We start from the raw sequence: 22,997 nt of genomic DNA, 5'->3' as shown, positions 1-22,997 counted from the left end.
TGTTCTTTACTTCTCAACAAGGAGGTCATCACATCCCACCAAACCGTCCGCTTTTATCAGTTCCACTCCCTGCAAATCATTTGATTTCTGATAACTTCAGTCTCTCTAAAGTATATTGTTTGTTTTAGGTATTCACCAGCTGTATTTCCCTTGAGGGGCTCCATGTTAAGTACTACGTCTGTTAAGTACTACGTCACTAGAACGGATTTCTAATATTTCTCTTTTTAATATAAAATTACATTTTGAAAGCTCACGGGCCCTGCAGATACATTTACACTGTGGCTATTTTAGACAGACTATCTTAGAAAGCACAGTAGATATTGATTAAACAACTGCTCCAATATGGAACAACGGCCAACCCATGTATGTCAGAAAGCTGAAAGCAAAGCCCTCATAAATTCCTGGTCATACTTACCAAAGAGAAGGTCTGTGTGTTATAGAAAGCAGGGATATCCCGGCAGCTTTTGCAGCTTGGAATATCTTTCCTTCAACATCAATGCTTACAGCACTTGTGCATTCATCCAGCAGTGCATATTTTGGCCTTTCAAAAGTAAGTAAAGGACGTTAAGTCATCTATGTTTTGGACAGTATTCCTACACATTTAATTGAGAGAACAGTAGAATGTAGATGTCTTTTGCAGGAAAGCTGCCTCTCATCTGCAGCTGGAAGCCAGCAAGCACCAGCAGGTACAGACACGGCTTCCAGGAAAAATGTGCTTTATTTCCTGGTCCATCTGAGCACACAGTGCTCTAACTCCTGTGTCCCAGTTTGACCTGGTATTGCTCTGTTCTGTCAACAGGCCATGCAGTAACTAGAGCCAGCTCAGAGAGTCTCTATTCACTGCTGTGTACAGACTGCCTGTGCAAGGTTTCCAGTATCAGAAATAAAACAAAAAAAAACCTGGGATTTGGCTTGTAGGACAGATGAAGGGATGATGGTTGTGCCTGATTAGATAATCTAGAGAAAGGAACATCCACAGAATGTAATGTCACACTGTTAAAAGCAAAGTTCAAGTAAGAAGCGTTATCCAAGCTACAAGCTGAACCTGCATGAATAAATGACAAAGTATGCAGTTCTGTGCAACAGTCTAGAAGTATTGCACGTTGTATAGAGATTACAGGCTACTGCTGCTCAAACTATTACAGCAAACCTCCAAAACTGCTCTTTATTTTCAGATATTACCTAAAGAACAAATCAAAATGCTTACTTATGATAAAACATACGAGCCATGCCCATCCTTTGTTTTTCTCCTCCTGATAAGACATCTTTCCAATCCATGATGGCATCCCAGCCTTATAAAAAATGCAAACAAAGCATGTCAGGATAATACATGTTTATGATGAAAATACACCTTTCACAGAATCACAGAATCACAGAATTATCAAGGTTGGAAAAGACCTAAAAAATCATCCAGTCCAACCATTCACTTGCAACATCTCTGCAACCCCCAACTGAAGTCATAAAGTTCAGGGTTCTGGATCACACCTTCTGAAACCCTTCAATGCCTTTCCACTGGTACTCCATTGGAACGGAGTCCCAAATATCACCTCAGTGTTGAATTTAGACTCTCCCAGTTGAAAAACTTTACTTACCATCTCTGTGAACAGACATCACTGCCATATGTATAACTAACCATTTTTCTGCCGCGTTTTTGCTATTCCTTCTTGAAATGCATGAGTGGAAATTCAAAACAAATTCAGCATATGAAAGGAAATAAATGTAAAGAACATAAGCAGCACTGTCAGATTAAAACACTTATTGCCTGGCTCCTCTCACTGCTGTGAGTCAGCAGACTTTGCAGGAGCACAGACACAGACACATGGATGCATTCTGTGTGCCCAGACAAGCAGCTAACATACAAAGCAGTGCTCACAGACAGGAGCATTTTGCATACAAACTTCCTGATATTTTGTAGTTAGAAGTGACCCACAACTGTTACAACACTGAGTATTCTTATTTAATGTTCTGCACGGCCTCTAAACGACTTTTTCTTCATCAGTTTCAGACACACAAACAGGGCGGTGAGGAGCTCTACCTGTGATGTTACAGTGAACTGGTGTTTCTGTGAGTATTACGGTATGGCTCATTCCTGCTCACAAAAAACTACCTTCAAATACCAAATCGCAGCACTAAACTAAGTTTCTGGTTAATCCAGATAGGCAGAATAGCAAAATAGCAAGTAAGGTGAGTTTTGAAATGGGAGAGTGGGGACACGGAGAAAATCTGGTGAGACATTTCTCTCAATCATTTATTCATGAGAAAGCTGAACAAGGGCCAAGTGAAGAAAGTGGCGTTTTTCCCAGTCAGCCCAGAAGCACAGCAACTAAAAAATGCAAACTAAATCCCTTTTCTGAAAGCAAACAGTTGCCAGAAAACACTATGAGCAAAGTCAAGCAATTAGGGAAGTGATCCCCCTGTACTCAGCACTGGCAAGACTGCACCTGAAGTGCTGTGTTCACTTGTGGGCCCCTCACTACAAGAAAGACATGGAGGCCCTGGAGCGTGTCCAGAGAAGGGCAACAAAGCTGGTGAGGGGTCTGGAGCACAGCTCTGATGGGGAGCAGCTGAGGGAACTGGGATGGTTCAGTCTGCAGAAGAGGAGGCACATGCAGTGCTTTTGGCCAGCTGGCTCCTGGCAGAGATGAGGCTGTGTAATGGATCATCACCCTGACCAGTTCTGGGACAGGGGAAGGATACACAGAAGATGTGTGTGATGATCGGTCCTGGCACTGGGACCACACAGAAGGCTGTAGTGCTGCTCCACCAGTGCTTCCAAAATAAGATTAGAAAATGCCCGCAGCACTCCTTTTTGATAGTGTTAGAGGCAAGAGAAAGGAATGTCCATAGAAACAGCTACACTTCCGAAGGCAACGCTCATCCTACTGTTTATACTTTCTTGGTTTAAAGCTGATAAAACAGATGAGCTCCGGGGCTGCGTTGGGATGGGAGCTCTGGATTTCAGCAAGGGTGTGGGTGGGTGTGCATGTGTGCACGTGCCCATGGAAGCAGCGCCCATGTTCTGATCAGCTGGTTTATGAAGGATTAGTAAGAGACAAAAATAGAATGAGGTTCAGGAAAGGGCTGCAAAATGGAAAGGAAATATCACTTGTCAGCAGTCATTCTATTCTTCCCTCTGAAGGGGGAAGATCTAGCCTCAGTTCACCAGGATACAATGGCCAGATCTGCAGTCCTTTCACTTATGTTCTACTTAATATTAGCGGTGGATCTTGCCTCCTCCTACCTAGCTCCCTCCCTCAACTTTCCTATTCACCACTTGGAACATCTTAGACAATAGATAAGGAAGGCTCCACTTTAGTATTATCCCTTTGCAATTTTAAAAATGATTTTCTAATATCTGGACAATTTCCAGCTTCCCAAACCAGCTTCCCACAGTGCATTAACAGCAATGCATCTGCTTGTTTCTCTTTTCTTTCTGCAGGTCAGTAAAGATCCTCAGTGTTCTGGAAGTATCAGCCAAGTCAGGGGCTTTCATTACCCACAGCTACATCCATTTTACAAATGAAGAAAAGAAATGGCTTGTCTATCAATGCAGCACAAATCTCTAAGGAGGTACAAATGTAATCCTGGCATTCAGCACCCAAATTCCTCACTGAGTTTCCTGGTACATACAGCTTTTGATTGCATGCAAGAAGACGTCAATGTGAGGAACACTGGATGCCTCAGAAATGCCTTTTGCAATCAGTAAGACAAAGAGCACATGCAGTGTGCTGGGGACAGAGGAACAGCACTAGAAACAGATATTGTTGTCAGTAGAAATCAGTGATTGCCTTGTGACAGCAGCAGCTTATTTTCTTGCGTGTTTTCTTTCATAATTCCCTTTGCTCAATTTTCTTAAGGGAAAAAAAGGGGTTACATTTGGGTTCTGTAGTGTATCCTGTGTCCTCGTGCATCCCTGCACCTACATGCAAGATCAGTCAGCTGCCAAAGAATAGAGATGCAGAAGCTTCTATTCCTGAGCTATCATTTTCCAAAGTGGCTCATCAGATATGGACTGGGGGATTGCAGAATGACAGGAGAAAGGCTACAGCAGCAAACTGCAGCCAAGGAGGCTGCCCAAATGAGTTTCTGAACATGGAGCTTCCCACACTGTACGTGTCCCCAGGCAGCTGCAGGAAGGCAGCCCTGGTGCTGTGCAGGATGAACATAGGGAAATTCTGAGCTGAGGAAGGCACAACAAGACAATCAATTGCATGAGCCCAGCACAGCGTGGCACTGCAGGGATTTGTGGCTCTTCAGAGCAAAAGGAAAAGCTGGTGGAGCGCACCAGTTACTGTCAGTGCCATTAACAAAAGCAAATCCAGGGCTAAAATGATCCAATGGGAAGATCTCAGAGAGAAGAAATCTGCTTGTCATGTGTTTATACATGGCTTAGCAGGAGGGTTCCTTGGACAAGACCCAAACTTGTGACAAATGTGCACAATAATGAGGAATAATTATAATCTGGGGTGCTGAGAAACCATAAACAAGTTGAACTTGTTCGGTACTGTCAACAGCCCTAAGCAGACAGGCCTGGCCCTGCATGCAGCACGCTGCCTCACGCACTCATGTGACAGGCTACCAGGCACCCATGGCTCCCATGCTAGTGACATCTGCTAAGTATACAGGAGTTTCTACAGCAGGTCAACAAAGGAACCAGTCGATGCATATCCACGTCAATCTCCATACTACTCCTCAGGTTTCTGGATGTGCCTTTTTGCCATCCATGTTGCATGCAACCTTATTTGTTATCCTCATGTTGCATGCAATTTTTGTGCAGCCATAGCTAGCGACGTTGTAGGTGTTGATGGGGGACCTTAGCAGAAGCATTACTAAGTAGCACTAGTATCATGCACAAAAGCTTCTTCATGCTGCCTCACTGAACCAAGTACAGTACACTGCAATCCTAAATCATCAACGTCACTCTCTTCACCTTATGCCAGGTTTGCCATGTTTTAGATGAGAACAAGGTTAAGGAGAGCAGATTTGCTACAGCACAATGGTAAGCAATGCAGTGGCATTCCTCAAACACTGCTATGGGATGCTGCAGGAAGGGAATTCTCCCCCAGCTGCAAGGGGTGCTGCTGCCATGGGAACTGTGCTAGGGATTGGGCTCAGCAGCAAAAGGAGAGCTGCTGTTGGGGTGGGTAACTTGTTTTGAGGTTTTTTGGTGTATTCTGCCGCTACTGTCTGAAATCTTTTTCATAACAGTAACATAGAACCTAAATGCTCGATTGGACCACTTATTAACTGTTCTAATTACTTCTAACTGGGTCACAGCTTATTGCTACAAAAAGAGGAATTTCTGCCATTGGCAGCAATAATAGCAGGCTTCTTTGGCTCTTCTACCCATGGATCTGAGTGACCCTTGAACTGATGCAACGTACAAGTAACTCAGCCAAAGACAATAAAGTTAGGCCAGGACAAACAGATTTGGAGCCAGAGCTGCGTACTCCTGGCTCCATCTGTCTTTTCATAACCACCCACAGGGAGCAGACTTACACAAACCTCCAAAGTGCCACATTATTTGTGCACGGCATTCGTGATCAATTAGATCAAGAAGATCATGCCTCAAGGATCGGCTGGCTGGCTGGCAGAGACACAACACCACGGGGATGGGTGAAAGGGAGTACAGGCTATAGAGATGATGTACAGCAAAAATACAAGAATAACAACATTTTGTTTCTATAACGAGATGATTGGCAGATGCGAGCTTTTATTCCTGGAATGATTTATGGAAACTGTCTGAAACAACGTTGACAAATCACACACATACCCAAGAATCTGAATAACTAAAATTGGTTTTGTTGCTGTTTTTTTCAGATGCTGTACGTTTACAAAATATGTTTACAAGTAGAAATTGGCTGAGAATTTTTGGTACAGCTTTTTCTATTGAAAAATGTCTCTTTTTTTGTTAATTATTAAAGCAGTTTGCAAAAAGAGAATCAATTTTGGGCAAATCCCTCGTTCTACAAGTTTTACATAGGGCTTTTCATTATGTTGCAAACACAACTTTCAGTTCTTAGTGGAAATCATTCCAGTTTAAAGAACTCATTTTAAGTAAAAGAGTAAAATAAAAAATGGAATAGAAGTAGAACATTCAGCTATGCATGAACAAAAACGTCAGCTGTTCGCTGTCAAGAAGCATTTCTCTGGCTTGCTGCTTCGAAAACAAGAATATGAGTCTTTGAACCAAACTGGGAGAGCTATGAAGAATATGTAAGTATATAAAATCCATGTAACGTGTCAAACCATGTCACAGATTTCCTTCCCTTCCTAATGCCCAAGGAGAAAAGAGACTAAGTAAGTGTATTACGATCCTAAAAACGTCCTGGTATGTAGTAATCTGTCTCCTGTTTTCCGGCTTTGCCCACTTGTGTCATTTTAGATTAAAGTCTGTAAGACACTCTTTGTAACATTTGTTTCTGCCAACCATTGCACAGTGTTCCTTTATCCTCATCTGAGTCAGGACCCCATACAGTTCCCAGCGCCCTCAATACTTTTTTTTACAGCTCACTTTGTAAGTCTCACTTGTGCAGTTAGACAAGCAGAAGAGCAAGAATGGGATCAGCAATAAAACTAGATTACTGTCTTTTGGCACAGAAAGTGGAGCTAGACTGATTCAGACCTGGGTTTTCAGTTTGGCAGTGCAGAATGCCAACCCAGACAACAGCATCTTAGAGGTGAAGCACAGTAACTGCTTCATCATCAGTGACACACTCCAGCTGCAAGGTTATAAACCACAATGATGTACATTAAGAGACCGCTGGGGATATGGTTTTGGCTGCTGAGGGTCATGAGCTGTTCAGTCCATCTGCAAGTACCAACAGGCTATGAATGTACACGCCACAGTGGCTTCCCGCCACTTACAATTTAACTGCTTCTCCTTTTCTAGCTCCCTATTCCAAAACATCTGCTCATCCTTCTGCAGACTGCACACTTGACTTAGAGACCTAAATGACTCAGGGATACTAAGATTAATACTTTTAATATCAGCGTAGTTAGCATGGACCTCCTCTGCAATTATTCCGATCATGGAGTTTAGCTCCCTGACCCTCTTTTTAATGCTTGTGTCATAGCATCAGGTCTGAATGAACTAGAAAGCCAACATTTTTATACTCTATTAAATCCTGAGGGTCAGCAGCCATTAATTCATTCTTAGCTAAGAAGCATTAATCCATGAATCCTTTTAAGGCAAACAACATTGAGAGCATATTGGCAACTTAAATGGCAAGTGGTAGATGACAACGCTCTGCTGTCAGTCAGTGTCATTCGGTTATTGTTAACTTGTTTACACTGGTGTGGTTGTTTCTGCTAATGTTAATGGAGGGAGGTAAAGGTCAGCCTCACTAATACCTACACCCAAGGAAGGGATTTTGTGTAAGTTTTTACAAGAATATGCAATTTACCTCCTTCTCTTTGGACTATGTGGTACAGATGAACCACATGCAGGATACACTCCAGATCTTGATCTTGGTAGCCTTTCTCATGCATGTCTTCCACAGAATCGGGATAGATGACCTGATCGCGCAGCGTTCCAATGGACATGTAGGGTCTGCAAAACAATACAGAGAAAACAATCATCTAGAGCTGACTCCAAGAGAGTGCATCTTACTGAGGATCTATGAGCAGAGTACAGTGCTTTAAACATCATGTTGCTAAAAGTGGATTCATCTGTGGATACATTGTGGGTGAATGTTTTTCTAAACTTATCTTAGGGACAGTGTATTGCTTACATAACAGTTGATTACAACACAGTAACATGGGTATTATTACTATGAAAACACAATGACAGAACAAACATCCATTTCACAGCCCATTCTGAGTGTTTGTACTAGGAATAAGAAGCAGCTTCTGAACTACCACATTCCCTGACCAGGTAATCTCATCCCCCACACTAAAATAAGCTGTCTCCATTCTGGAGCCAGGGTTGACTGTCATGAGCTGAGCATAGGTCTGAAAAATTCTTCTAGCCTTTACACAAAGTCATCTCAAAGAACAGTTTTACAGTAGTTTAGATGCTAGCAGGCCATCCAGACACACTAAGACAGCATCTGCCTCCCACCTATGCATGCCACAACACAGCAAGCCTCACTCAAGTGCCAACAAAGCACGGGTTGGACTTTCAACACTGTGAGTTTTTAGTTATTTCCTAATTACTGAGGAAAACAAATAAATGTCAACAGTAAGTGTGAGAATGGTTCTGTTTACTCCAAGCAATCCCAATCCAGCGTCTGTTTGCAAAGGCCAGGCCACTATATGTAGAGGCCTCATGTTGATAATTCCATTTCTGACATGCCTCATCCAACCAAATAGTCAGTGACTTTATCAACCGCACTGATGCTGTGTGAAGGCTAGACTTAGTGAGGACTCACTAGGTAGTCCTGGAGCTGAATTTACTGAAACAGTGAGATGTTTTAAGTCAAAATTTGGGCTAGTACAGGAAAATTTAATGCATCCTAAAGAACCTTGGTTTATGGACTCTAATGGAGGACCATCTGAACAACAGGGCCAAAAATTGCTGGTCACAGTTCTCACCAACTGGAAACACTCTGAGAATGATCTGTAGAATTTTGAGTTCAGAGGCGAATGTAAGACCTGAAGAACAGTCAAGCTCAAGACCCTGACCTGCTTGTTGTGCCAGGAGTTATGCTAACTCCCTCCGGGTTCATCTGCCAAAATAATATTTATCTTATTAAAGCTGTAGCAGTGCCAGGGGCTGATAACACAGAGAAGCAGCAAACAGGGCCAGCAATAAGGAGTCTTTCAGGCAGCTTACTCTTGCCACAGAGAACAGAAAGTTGTTTTTGCTGCTGACAACCACGCTGGTCTGTATCCACGTGTAATTATGCTACTTTCACCACCAGCTGGGGGAAGGTGGGAAGAGCAGAGGATTGAACTGCTCACAAACATCTGGTCATCTCCCTGCTATGGGCATGATGGAGCAAAACCAGAGTCATGGCTCAGCACTGCTGCTCCTTTTTGTTCATCAGGAGCAGCGAACCTTTTGCCTTAATGAGGATGCTGCAAAACCTTTACTCTAAACATTATGTAATTTCATAAAGCAATGATAAATCATGTTTCCATCGAGCTCCTAAAAAAACCAACCAAACAACAACAACAAAAAAACAATCTGCAAAGGTCTTTGCTTATTGCGTATGTAGAAATCACTTCATTCGTGCCAGACTGCTGCCATCTCTGGGACAGAAGACTGCAACTCCATCTAGGCTCAGAAAAATTTAGCTGAGGATGTGCATAAGACTATGTAATTTAGGTGAAGCTGCAGGTGAGAGCAAGAAGAGTTACCTGTCATATAATTTGTCTGGGGATTAATACCATACTCTTCTGAAGTATGATTCTATAATCACAAACAGCTCTGAGATTTAACCTACAGCAAAAGCAGGAAGGCAATGCTCAGAAACACCACATGAGGCCTCCTGTTCCCATGCTGAGTCACCAGCACCACTTCCTGGTACAACTGGATTTTCCTTGTGGTCTCCTATCTGAACGCACCGGTTAATACCAAGCTCACCTCTCCCCACCTAGTCTGCAAAAAGAAACAAAAAGCTCAGCCTACAGTAGACTAATGAAATCCTTCAATTACTAACTAACAGAAAAGAAAAATGGTTTGAGGTTATGGGTCTGTCCCTGGACACGGGAGAGCAAGTTCTGCTTCCTCCATCTCAGGAGCCACTCATGTCCCTGAGGGTGCACTTCATCTTGCTTGGCATAAGGTCTAGGGCTCCAGCTCTTATCAAAACAGAGACCTTCCCCTCCATGTGGTTAATTTATTGCATTTATTTTAGGGTGGATTTCCTCCTAGAGCTGTCTTTGTCCTGCAGTGTGGGGCAATGCACGGACAGTGAACTTAGCCGACTTCTTAAGGGCCAAAGCTAGATCTAGCTAGATTTCTCTCACAGTAAGTCATGCTTACCTCCACATAACTTGGGTTACTGAAGACAATAACTTCTTCATCTACCATGTGTGCCACATAAACAAACACACTAAAGCCTGTTAAATATCAGAGGTTTTTGCAACTGAGTTTACGTGTGTTTGATAGCTAGACATTAGACAGCAAGTAGTCTGAGAAGCTGGATACAGCAAGTATAAAAGCTTGTCTTTGCTGGCTGGCTCTTTGTTAAAAGATGGCTTTCATTACATTTTTAGCAGTTCAAACAACAAAACCAGTCTTTTTGTCCTGAAGTTACACTGTAATTTAACTGGTCATAATTGATTTCTTATGAAGTTTTTGCTTTCAGACAGAGTGTCTGGGCGTCTGGCTGGAAGAAAGCAACTTCTGTGCTGTGTGGGTCATGTCTCTGACAGTAATAGCTCTGCAATTATTATCATTCTTTCCCTGCTTTCTGACAAGAGAGTTGGTTTTAGAGAGTGTTAAAGATCAGTAATTATTTTTTTAAAAAGCTTTGATATCAAACACCCAGAACGCTAAGCAAACATACAGATTCTTGTTTCGTTTTCTGGAATTTAAGGGCATTTATTGGTAGAGACGTTTTCAGCTCCTACAAACCAATATTTTGAGGCTAAGTTTGATGTTTTTATTGTATCACCAGTTCCTGTCTGGCACACTTAGTGCTTCACTTTGTAGAGCTGTAACTTCATCTTGGCTACGAACAAGCTGTCATCCCCAAGGTTTAGGACTTCTCCCTTGCAGCTCAGGCTTTAAAGAAAGATGATACAACAAACACTGCAACCTGAAGCCTGTGGTGTGGACAGTTCCCCAGTGCCCTGTTGATGCATTACACTGTATACAACACCAGCTAAACATTAGAGAAATCACTTGGGAGGAAGGGCAAGTGTTGCACTTGATACCATCTTCTTATTGCTGATAGCTTTGGTGGAAGGAAACAGGGGGCAGGTGGTACGAAACAGATTGGAGTACATGCCAGACACTTGTCTTTCTGAAACATAGGATGACTAACATGTAGGAGATGTTAGGCAACACCAATTCAAAGGGATGGTAGATTAATGTTGCACGCTGAAAACAGGCAGTACTAATATCTGTTAATTCATTGATGTCTTAGAAAAGCAGAGGGCTTCACTTTTTGTGTACCGAGTTAAGGAAGATGTCTTGCTTTGATGCCAAGAAATTTTTTTTCCTAATTTTGAACAAGCCAAATCCTCTTGTAACACTTACAAATACTTCCTGAATGCATTCAATTGTTTTTTTGATCTTCTAAGCATATACATTGTGCTAACAGAACCGATTACCTGTTCTGACATTCAGTACATTCTAAAGTATTAGAATGCTCAGAGAGGTTGTGGATGTCCCTGGAGGCGTTCAAGGCCAGGCTGGATGTGGCTCTGGGCAGCCTGGTCTGGTAGCTGGTGATCCTGCCCAAGGCAGGGCAGGTGAATCTAGATGATGTTTGAAGTCTTTTTTGACCCAGGCCATTCTGTGAATCTATGAATATGCGCTTCGAGAGTCTCCAAAGCAATCTGAATGGGTCAGAGTCCTAATTATAAGCACTCTGAAATAAACAAGGGACTGAAAATACATCTTAATTAAGTGGTTGGTGTCAGAAGTTAAGGGAGATTAGCCCAGGGAACTGCTTCCAGGTAGGTCCAGGTCCAGTCTGTAGGGCTCCTTTTCTTCTTTGGCATAGGCTGTGATTAACACTCCATCCATGGGAGCTGAAGTCTAAAAATATGATGCCTGTGTTTCTGAAACCCAACTCCGTGCCTCCAAATCAGGATTTGACTTGTCATTTGCTGGCCAAGTATGCTTGCAGTTATTACACTACTACTCTCTCAGCCAAAGTTACATAAGAAAAGACCAATTCTCTAGAAAATGAGGTATAATACAACTATAAACTTTTGACCAACCTATCTTTAATGTTTCTGTTTCTGGCTGACAAGGTGTGCATTTAATATAACCAAGAAAAAGAGATAGAGGGAAATGCTGCACCTGAGATTCTCCATGTCAGATAAATTGCAGGTTGGATTTTCAAATGAGACTGGGATTGTTTCCCAGTGTTAGCTCTGACATCTGAAGCAAAACGTACTCCAAATTTATTCAAGAAAATGACACTGAAGCCCAAGTTCCAGCCACAGAGGCACCTTCCTAGGAAACCTCAAAGATCATCATGAGCCAGTGCTTACACTAAAGGAACTCCAACCATGAAAGCGTAGCTCAAGCCTACAGATGTGCCCAAACACCCTCAGAATCTCCAGAAGAGATTCTGCATGGCAAGGACAATGAAAGCAACAGTTTCACATTCATCACAAACCACAGTGGCTACTAGGCATGCAAAATAGGGTGTGCACACTAAGCTAACGGTCAGCAAACCTCTCCTAAGAAGTGGGTTCAGGCTAAGTTCTCAGTTTGCAGGGGATCATTTTCCCATTTTTCTAGGCTAGCATCCAGGTTAAAGGGAAGTCAAAGGGAAGGGCACTTTCTGATCTTCCCACTGAAGAAAAGAAACTGCTGCTTAGAGATAGCAATTGTGTCCAAAAGGAGAGTAATGGGAAAGAGCCTAATTATATACTACACTGGTGAGACTCCTCAGCTGGAAGGAAGGAGACTTCAATATCAATCCTCATAACACGTATTATTTACAATGTTTCTCTTCAATCCATTGCTCTCTAATGTAATACGTAGTAGCAAGCCCTTCTGTAGCACTGTAAAAGGATACTGAAGGGGGTTCTAACCTTATTTAGGTGCCTGCTCTCAGGTGAGGACTTGTTATAGACAAAGAAGTTAAACATTGAGCTCTCAGTCTACATGTCAGCAGAGGCAGTTCAGACATATACTCAGAGATTCCTATGGATTAACTCTAGGTGGCTCTCTATACCTACCACATAAGTTTCCATTTTCAAAAAGCCCTAAATCTCTTCTGGACTGCCCAGAGCACCCACATGTATTTAAAACTTTCTTTCCCCTTGCTACTGCCAAGTGTCTAATTTTTAGGTGCTGGAATACCTCAGTTGAAATGACCTCAGTAGAACTCCAGCTCTTGCCACGCTCCTGATGTAGGTTAACGGGAAAAACTCCACTATTTCAAAAGCATCAACATTAATCGGAGGTAATGCCCAGGAAATTCCAAGTTCCACTAAGGGGAGGGAGCCGGGTTCCTGATGGTCCTTTGATGACATTAATGAAATAAACAGCAAAGAAGCAATGAAAGAACCACCACCACCTCTTTAAATAGTGAATGTGAATTAACTTCCTTGATGGTTCGTATCCACTACTTTCTCTCCCACAGCTGATAACACTAAAGACTGAAAGTAGTGAGAATAAATAATACAATATCCTCCAAAGTTCAAAAAAGCAACGGCATCAGTTTATTGGGCTGTATCTAGTTCAAGGGATTTTAGGGCCAGCTATGGTTTCAGCAACCCTTCTAAAGACATAAATAATTGATCTCTCTTTAAAATACTCTACAGTTAACTTTCCTCTCCACTCACCCAGAACTACCCATGAACATCCGCTAAATATTTCAGATGGATCAGTTACCAGAGGAGAATGTAACCAGCCTATAGCCATTAACATAGTTCATGGGAAATGAAGTGCTCGGAATGAAAGATTAATTCTCAACACACACAGTGAGAATCAAAGGCTGAAAACAATCACACTAGTCACTTTGTGGCTTCTGCAAAGAAAACAGTGTATCTCCAAGAAAATAACGTGGGAGGAAATAACAAACAGAAAGATAAGCCTTTAATTTAAAGCATTAATCGTGCTCAGGCACCATCTCATCCCATGATTTACTTATTCATCATTACCAAATACTTACAATATAAGTATATATAAGTGGTCAAATGAAACCTTAATCTTAAAAGATTACGATGCCATCTTCTAAGATTAAGGTGAACAACTCTCAAAACTATTTTCCTCTTTCCTCTATTTGTATCTTGTAATTGACAGAGAGAACAAAAGAGCATGTATAATTAAAAAATAAAAAAACCTAATCAATTGAAAAGAGAATATAATTAAATAGCAGGTAAATAAATATGAAAATAAAAAAAATAATTTTAAAAAATTAAAAAACAAAGCTCAGATAATCTGTTTGAGCTATGAGCAGCTATGCAGTCTGAAATAACTGTACTCCCTGCAATGAATCAAATCAACCAGCCAGCCAAATGAAAGAAAAATGTTTGCAAGTCCAGTCTTTTCCTGTCATCCTCATAATAAAATGATCAACTGGATGGATGATCAGGAGATCAATAAACTGAAGAAAGAACACAAAGCTATTAAGCTATTAAGCTATTAAGCTATTCTGGACACAAGTCTGGTTTCCCAGTCCTGCCAGGCATACCCAGCCCCAGAGATGTTTCTGGTCTTTATCACAGCAGTGTAACACAACAAGAGAGGCAGTTTCCCCTCTTTGAGTTTCCCTCAGAAAAACTCCAGATTATTCATGGTTTTGCAGATCAGAAGTGATTCCGTATTTCAAAGAGAAGAGGAAGTACAGACAGTGAGGCAACAATGTCAGGTGCTGTTTTTGCTCTGAGTTTCTCCAATGCTTATCTGTCTGCACCACTATTTGTTCCAAGCATTGGAACAAGGGTATGCAAGCAGTACCAGAGCAACACCATGTCTACAATGAGACACCTGCCTACAGGTGGGAAGTCACACACTGCACTGACTTTGTTCTCTAATCCCCTGCAAAACACTTTTGCTTTACACACACCAGAACATAACACAGCAACACACTGTATGTGTGGATATATGGAATGTTCAAAACCTATTGTAGCCCTTTGATAAGCGTTACAGGTATGTGAAGTAGCCTCGCAGATGCTGCAGTAATCTGTAGCAGAAACTAAAATTGATAATTACTATAAAACTTCAGGAAGATAAGTGTGGAAAAACCTTCCCCACTTGGAAACATATGCTTCCATCTAAGTTAGGCTATTATTCTGCTTAGCTGCAGAAACCCCCCCTGCTACATGCTCCCAACAAAGCTATCGTGTAATAGCTCAAGAGAAATAACTTGAAAACACAGTGTCCTGAGGACTGCTCAGTTTTAATTGCAGAACAGGCTCAACTTGCCTAGAAGTTACTCATTCAGCTCTAAGTTAGTCACCCTAGGTTCCCTTTGTGGTGAACTGGTGCCTCCAGAAGGTCTCGTGTCTTCGATGTTTGGCCTAGGACACAGGCAAACAGCTGCAGTGGACTGAACCAGAAGACTGTTGTACACTGAGTTTATAATCTTTGCTACAGCTGATCTGAGTGTGCAGTCTTCGGCCATGCTGCACTGCACTTATCTTGGCAGTTGCACAAATTTAGTTGGCTAATCGTAACAGACAACCCTGTAGGCAGCTCCTAGTTGGCACCAGCAATCACACCACCTGTGTGTCCTTGTCTTTATCTTGAAGTAAAGAAGCAGGTTTTCATGCCAACATCCTTCTGCTTGACAGTGAAAATGATAAACAGAATTGCTTATTTATAAAATAGTCCTATCAGAGCTTTACAGAACCTTAGCACAGATAGGATCACTGCAGCATGTGCTGTGTAACTCTGGATTCCAAGCAACTGGAAAGACAGTGGTCACTAAGATTAAGAGACTGGAGAACCTCACGTAAAAGGAAAAGCTGATAAAGCTGGGACTAGAAATGAAAAGGGAATCCTATCAGTGAGAATGTTGGGAATCTTACCAACACATAGAGATACCAAAAGGAGAGAGTAAAGAGGATGGGGCCAGGCTCTTTTCAGTGGTACACAGAGCCAGGACATAAGCCCATGGGCACACGCTGGAACACAAAATATTTCCTCTGAACATCAGGCAGCACTTCTGTACTATGCAGGTGGCTGAGCACTGGCACAGCTGTCTGGAGGCTGCAGATCTCCTCCCTAGAGATCTCCAGAAGCCACCTGGCTGTGGCCCTGGGCACCCTGCTCTGGGTGTCCCCGCTGGGGCAGGGTTGGGCAGAGGGACACAGAGGGCACTGCCAACCTCAGCCACCCTGTGTTTCTGTGGTTATCTATGCTATGAACATATTAATTCTATCACCAATTGAAAGAATTTTAATTAATGCCTAACAGAATTTGGATGGTGTTCTTACTGGGACTGACAGCCAGCTTTCACTGATGCACTGCAGCAGTGAATCATCTTTTGGAGGTAGATAGTTCTGTTATTAACAAGCTCACATAATGATGTCTAACTTTGAGCTTAAATGAACTTAAGACAAATTCTACCTTCAGCATATAAGTTCACTGCTTGTTTTCTAACTTGTTGGGGCAGAGAGGTTGAACACTTGTGTCCAAAACAGCTCATATTTCTCCTTCTGGAAAGCAGATCATTGCTAGTGAAAACCACCTTGCCTCCAAGGGAATGTAGAACAGAATCACCATTCTGAATACAACTTTATATACCTTGGAAACCAAAGTGAGCTGGAGGAACAGAAGGTGCCATCCTTGAGCCTGCAAGAGCAAACCCTAAGAAAGGTGTCTGAGTGAACATATCATGGAGTGGCTGGGAGACAGCTGAAGGGCCAGTTTACTTTGGAATTAGGACACAGTTCTGAACCCTAGGACACAGGAACAGGCAACAAGCATAGCCTATGGTACACAGGAAGAAGTATCGCCTTCTCCTCAAAGGGGAGCTATTGGCAATGTCTACTACATGGATGAGAGAATCATAGAACAGCTTGGGTTAGAAGGGACCCCAAGGATCATCAAGTTTTAGCTCTCCTGCCACAGGCAGGGCCACCAATGTTCAGATCTGGTACTAGACCAGGTTGCCCAGGGCCCCATCCAACCTGGTCTTGAAAACCTCCAGGGATGGAGCATCCACAGCCTCTCTGATCAGCCTGTTCCAGCACCTCACCACTCTCTCTGTGAAGAACTTCCCCCTGACACCCAAAATGTGGATACTTCAGAGCACAGGACTCTAATTGTAGAGTTTCTGATTGAGAGCTAAAGCAACAAGTAGAGGAAAGGTTTTCTTCCAATAAAGTTGTTATTAGGGCTTCCAGCTGCCCCCTGCTCCCAAGCCCAGCATCTCTTCAGTATTGTCACAGAATCATAGAATGGTTTGGGTTGGAAGACACCTTTAAGATCATCTGGTTCCAACCTCCCTGCTACAGGTAGGTCTACATATGGAATAAAAGTTGAGTATGTATCAACATGTCTTGATTACTCACCCACATCCTGTTGACACTCCCAGAGCCATAGCTTGCCCCAGACAGACCCCTAATCTGAAGGGATTGAGGGATCAAAACCCCAGTGCACACCGAAGTCCTTCACAAACATCAGACATATGTTGCATTTATGTAAACATATCCTAAATCTGAACTCCAAATCCCAATGCAACAAGATGACTAAAGCATTCAGCCTGGGACTTCTGCAACGATTTGCCTAATAAAAAAACTTGTAAGCTTTAATCAGCTGACTGTGTCTGGCTGGTACCTTACATGGCCTGAAAGGGAGTAGCTGCTAATCCATAAAGCCATTTTCCACCTGTGACTACTAGCATAGGTAAAACTTGTTCACAATGAGCTATCCCTATGATCAGTCAGCACGAAGCAAATTAAACATCTTCAAATGTTACAGCTGTGAGTGAGCTTTCAGTGAAAACAGAGAGGTCTCCTTGTGATCTTGCCCGGCTAAGCTTCAGCTAACCTACAGGGCAGTAAGACAAGAACTTTTCTGTTTTAAGTGAGGTAAGAAGGAACTCCCTTCAACCTAAATAGAGGATTTCAAATACTCCTACCCGAGTCACAGCAAGATGAAATGGGAGAAGCTGTACCCTGGCCAAGGGGATAGCCTAACAGTCCTCACAGATGCAAGGTCACCCTTTCTAATCAATAGCAGAGGACTGAGTTAACCTGCCTTTATCTTAAAAACAAACAAACAAAAAAACCAAACAACAAAGTAGCAAACCTTAGAGCAAACCTGCATCAAGATAGCACGCATAACTGAAATACATTATCATATGTTTTATGTTAACGCCATCTATCATAGATACTTTACCCATCTGCCAGGTAAGTGGTGAACTTTGGAAATAAGCACATTTAAAAGGAGTGCCATGAACTCCATAACAGTAAGTATCACAGAGATGCTGAGTGCGAAGGAATAGATATCTCTATAACATGAACTAATGGCAAAGTACTGAAGAAGTAAGTCAACGTAGTGGTATGATATCAGCAAAATTCTGATAGGCAATGAAGATTGCTAGTGGTGTTGGCATATGTGGTCAGAGTACAGAGTAACTCCAACAGCTCACTAAAGTCATCATAACTAAAGACAGCTGTATGAGCTGAAAAGAGACATTAGGATGTGCAAAATACATCCAACGTAGCACAGAGACGTTTGAGCTTATCTAAACAAGCTGGGGCAAAGGGACTCGCATAGCCAACTTAGCACAGCACTACACTTGGACTATTTTCTTATCAGCAGAACACACACTAACAAGAATGTAATCTGTTACAGAAGAACTATATTATTCACTATACGTACATATACTTTCATATGTAACATGGGGTACCTGGAAGAGAACACAACGATTTTGTAAGATGAAAATGTTTAAAAAGTCAGCAATTATCTGGAAAACAACCATATTGTAAATGTCAGCGGCCACTATCTACTTACTGCTTAAGATAACATGGGAACCATACTATAATCTGCCACGTTTCATATGCTTATAATGTAAAAACCAAACTTATCACTTTATTATTTATATCACCCCAAACTGAAACATTCTTGTTTAGTAGTCAAGGATATTTTTAGAATAGAGAAGAAAAAAACACCAGACAGGAAAAGACTTGCAAAGGAACATCAAAAATAGAACAGATTTACGCAAAACCAAACCGTTCTGGAGGGCCACACAAAATTTAGCTTGTTATGTTCCATGATGTCCTATCATTAATAGAAAGACAACAAGACACAGATATATAAATCTAAAGCTACGTATAACCAACAATAGTTGATACTAATACAACTTTGGTTGCTGCCATTTTAACATTTGACAAGTCTGGCACTGAAGGAAAAAAAATACTACAGCTCTAGCAGAATGAGCAACAGAGACAGAGTACAGAACTGGACCACAGAATCATCCTAGAATCATTTAGGTTGGAAAAGGCCTCCAAAATCAACAAGTCCAACCATCAACCTGCCTTATTGAGCCCCATGACTAAACCATATCCCTTTAGTGCCACAGTGTCACCTGCACAGTGACTGCTGGGAAAGTGGTCAGGGTTGTGTCGTCTATCAGAATGGCACATGGAATTACAGAGAAGCTATGCCTATTGCTGCAGAAACACAACCCTCTCACAAAAATACCCAAACTGCAGTAGAAACAAGCTGGGGAGGGAAACCAGTAACAATGGACACAGAAGAAGAAGTGCAGTTGATTAAGTACTTTTTTCTATTGAACGTCAGTCAGTGAATCAATCATCAAGAAAGAGAGACAAAAACAGCAACTAATGTTTTGGGTATGCCCTATGCTGAGGAGGCTGAAGATTCATGGTAAAAGGCTATGGAACAAACAAGGGCTGCATGTTATGTGCCTCAATGCAAATAAGACAGTATTTTTTATCAATATCCATGTGGTGACTGCAGCTTTCACTGCAGCTTTACAGTGCAGAGACAATGAAGAATATTCCTGTGCTGTTGTCAAGGTAACCTGCAAGTATGTAGGTGTAAAATTCTGCTGGCATTTACCATCAAACAGAGGAACTGAGAGCCAATCTACGCAGAATCTGAGTTTCCTTACAAGTGAAGTAGCTGAGACTTCTAGTTGAGAGCAAGAGCAAGAGTATGCTCACTAATTCCACTGAAACCTCCTTCCCACTCTGGAGGCAAATAGCTGGAACAGGGCACAATCTGGGGAAATAAGACCGATTTTAGATACGTTGCTGATGTGCTACTAAAGGATTGGTTGCTTCTTTAACTCTTGAAGCACTGCCAAGCATATATCTTGTGATCATATACCTAGCGTTGGTAATCATGCTACCCACTATGTGCTTTTCTTAAGTATGCTTCATTTCAAGCAATGCTTCTGAATTCTGATTTGAGTCATGATTCCTTCCCAACCAGAACATCCACAAGCATTCCTCTTCTCCCACATGCTACCTTCCTGACCAGTTATTAAGAAAGTAGTTCAAAGAGATGATTAACATAAATGAATTTGACTTTAAGAAGGAGGAAAAGAGATTTAGAAGAAGACATATGAATACATGCTCTGACAGTTAGTGAGGCTCTATTGAGAGGTGGTAAGACTTGCCAAGCTCTTTTCAAATGACCATTTCATAACAGTGATCCATCCTTGAAAACAAGCTGCTTTTCACACCCTGACAGTGCTGGACTGCTAAAGGGAAGACAAAAAGCCTCCCTCCCTTTTGCCCACCTCTCTTTTATATGCATGTCACAGCCAGCACAGAGCTCTGCTCTGTGTTCACACCCCCTGCTCTTCAAAAGGGGAGTCTGTCACATCAGCATCCATCACAACTGTGACTGTCAAATTCTGGAAGGCTTGGCCCCATATCAGTGGGAACAAAATATCTCACAATGACTTCATAGAGGTAAAAATCCAAAGCAGCGCAATAATAATGCAAAGCAATCTATAACAATGGGGACTCTGGAGACTCTGTTTAAAAGCCTGCATAAGGCTAAATAAAGCTAATTACCATGTGATGGCACTGCCATAAGATCTGGAGCATACAATGAAATAATTCACTTTTTAATATATCACACTTCTGTGTGTAGCCTTTGAGCTCTGCAAAAACACTTGGTTTCCCATATACCTTTGCAATACCACAAACGCTTGAACATTATGAACAGAGGTGAAAAAATAATCTCCTCAGGAGAATATTTTGTTATTTACAAGTTACCATGTTTTACATCAGTATCTATAAGCAGATCAGGTTCTTTTTCATGTGACCTGAAGGAGCAAAGAAGGCTGAGGCACAATTACATTCAGCCACAGACACAACAAGAAACTCTTACCAGGCTCCCCAGTAATTGTATTGATTCACAGAGTGCCACCTCCAGTGCCCTTAAGACAACGATCAAACATAACAATGCTACTCTAATTCGGCCCTCTAATAGACGTCCATCAATTTGAGAGACTTTTGCTCTGCCCTAGTTTTCACTTATCCAACAAACCAAAGTATGATGTAGATGCTACACAGGTGATACTGTCTTACCAATCCCAAATCCTCTTCACCTGGAACCTAAATTTTCTCTAAAGTTCTACTGCAATATGTAAGTGATGAAATGGAGGCATGACACAATCTTTCCCAGTCTGAAGTGTTAGAATTATTTCTAATAACAAACAGAAAACAATCCTGACCAAGCAGCAATTTGTACAGAGTTGATTAAATGGTTGCACCAGTGTGAATTTCCAAAACAAGCAGTGCTTATTTCAGGACTTTGGAAACATTTACAAACCATTAAGGAAATTCTAAATGTATTTTAGAGCCAGGAAGGGATGAAAAAAAAAAAAACAACAACTAAATGTGTTTAGGCCATACATAAATGAGCTTTTATAAATCACTTTGAGGTGGAATAAAGGCAGCAAAAAACACAAGGACCACATGAGGCAATCCATATCTGATCGAGGAATGCGTAAACTTTGGTCTGGAACTGAATCTCCTTTAAGTCATTCTTAGTGTTTCTGCTAGCACATTGGTTTGCAGAAGCCATGTGAGACTTCTACATCACCTCGAAGAATGTTACTCCTTCCCTCCCTCTGACCTGGAGCACAATCTAGGTGCACAATTCCCAGATATTTCAACAAACTCCACCTGTTTGGAAAGGGTGGAACCAGACGGTGCCCTTCTTACACAGTTCCTTGACAAACCTCTCTTCGGTTGTTTACAGACTCTTTAAGCCCAGACAGCAAATGCATGAGGAAAACAAAGGAGCTCAGAATTCTTAAAGGCATCCCAATAAACCTGAAGGTTGTCCTATACCAACGCCTTCACTGCACTCAGTCACACTGACCCACAAACACCTGAAAGATTTGCACCAGGGATGGTGAAAAACTTCTTCTCTGAAAGAGTGGTGAGACATTGGCACGGGCTGCCCAAGGAGGTGGTGGTGGAGTCACCATTCCTGGGCATGTTCAAGAAACGTGGAGATGTGGCATTCAGTGACATGGTTTAGTGAGCACGGTGGTGATGGGTCAGTGGTTGGACTATGTGATCTTAACTGTCTTTTCCAACCTTAATGATTCTATGATCCAAATACAAAGCATTTAAAAGTGATGGGGCATATTTCTGAGCCTACTGAACCCACAAGACAGCTGAACTCTCTACCAAAGTAAACTTCAGAATCTTCAGCCACAACAGGGAGTGTTCTTGTCAAAAGAATCTGTCACTCACCATTACCCCTCAAGAAAGGGAATACCTTAATAGCGTCTAAAAGGTTTTCTATAGCTGTAGTCTAGCAGGATAACAGAACCAGAAAGGATAATACAAAACTGCTGTTCAGTAAAATAAAATAGTAGACTAGCAACAAACTAACCACAAACATAAAAGACTGCTCTCCACAAGAAGCCAAATGAACTGAAAACCAGCAATATTTGAATGGTCATTAAAATTAAATATCAGCCACGTCTGCAGAATCCAGCAACTCGGGGAAAGGTAAAGTTAGCAGGTGGAGATTGCAACCACCATCTCAGTTTGACACTTAAAAGCCCTGAACCCCCCCCACACCTACAGGCAGCATGCATGCTAATTGGTATACATAGTTAATAGAAAACTATGAAGTAAGATGTACCTATTGATTTTGCTTGTGAACAACAAACGCGTGTACAGAATTACATCAATATCATGTTGTGATCTGTGAAGGTGTGCTACCTTTATGGTATCACCACCTGGCACCCAATCTAATTGAAATTAAAAACCCTTGGCTCTGTATGTGGAATTGGCTCATTGCACACTGGGTGAAAGAACCCCAGCTGTGGGGCAAAGTAGTGCAGAGCTCACGTGGAGTCAAAGCGTGGCAACATCCCTTAGATTTCCTGGAGACAATCCAGGAGCAGCATGATGCAAACAGGCTGTCCAGAGAGGTTGTGGAGTCTCCTAGGGAGATATTC

General features: G+C 42.0%; 1 protein-coding gene across 1 annotated transcript in view; it reads right to left on the bottom strand.

Moving 5' to 3' along the window:
- Positions 1 to 22,997, bottom strand: part of ABCD2 (ATP binding cassette subfamily D member 2) — a 45,134-nt gene that overhangs the window by 5,702 nt on the left and 16,435 nt on the right. Inside the window, exons 7-9 of the mRNA XM_072333052.1 lie at positions 7,407 to 7,552; positions 1,208 to 1,292; positions 416 to 541 (exon numbers count right to left, since the gene is read on the bottom strand). Of these exons, the coding sequence (XP_072189153.1) occupies positions 416 to 541; positions 1,208 to 1,292; positions 7,407 to 7,552 (357 nt within the window). The remainder of the gene's footprint in view (positions 1 to 415; positions 542 to 1,207; positions 1,293 to 7,406; positions 7,553 to 22,997) is intronic.

The sequence above is a fragment of the Excalfactoria chinensis genome, chromosome 1, assembly GCF_039878825.1.
Source record: "Excalfactoria chinensis isolate bCotChi1 chromosome 1, bCotChi1.hap2, whole genome shotgun sequence".
Classification (NCBI taxonomy): Eukaryota; Metazoa; Chordata; class Aves; order Galliformes; family Phasianidae; genus Excalfactoria; species Excalfactoria chinensis.
Note: the sequence above shows the minus strand (reverse complement) of the source record. Positions and strands in the feature narration are given on the sequence as shown.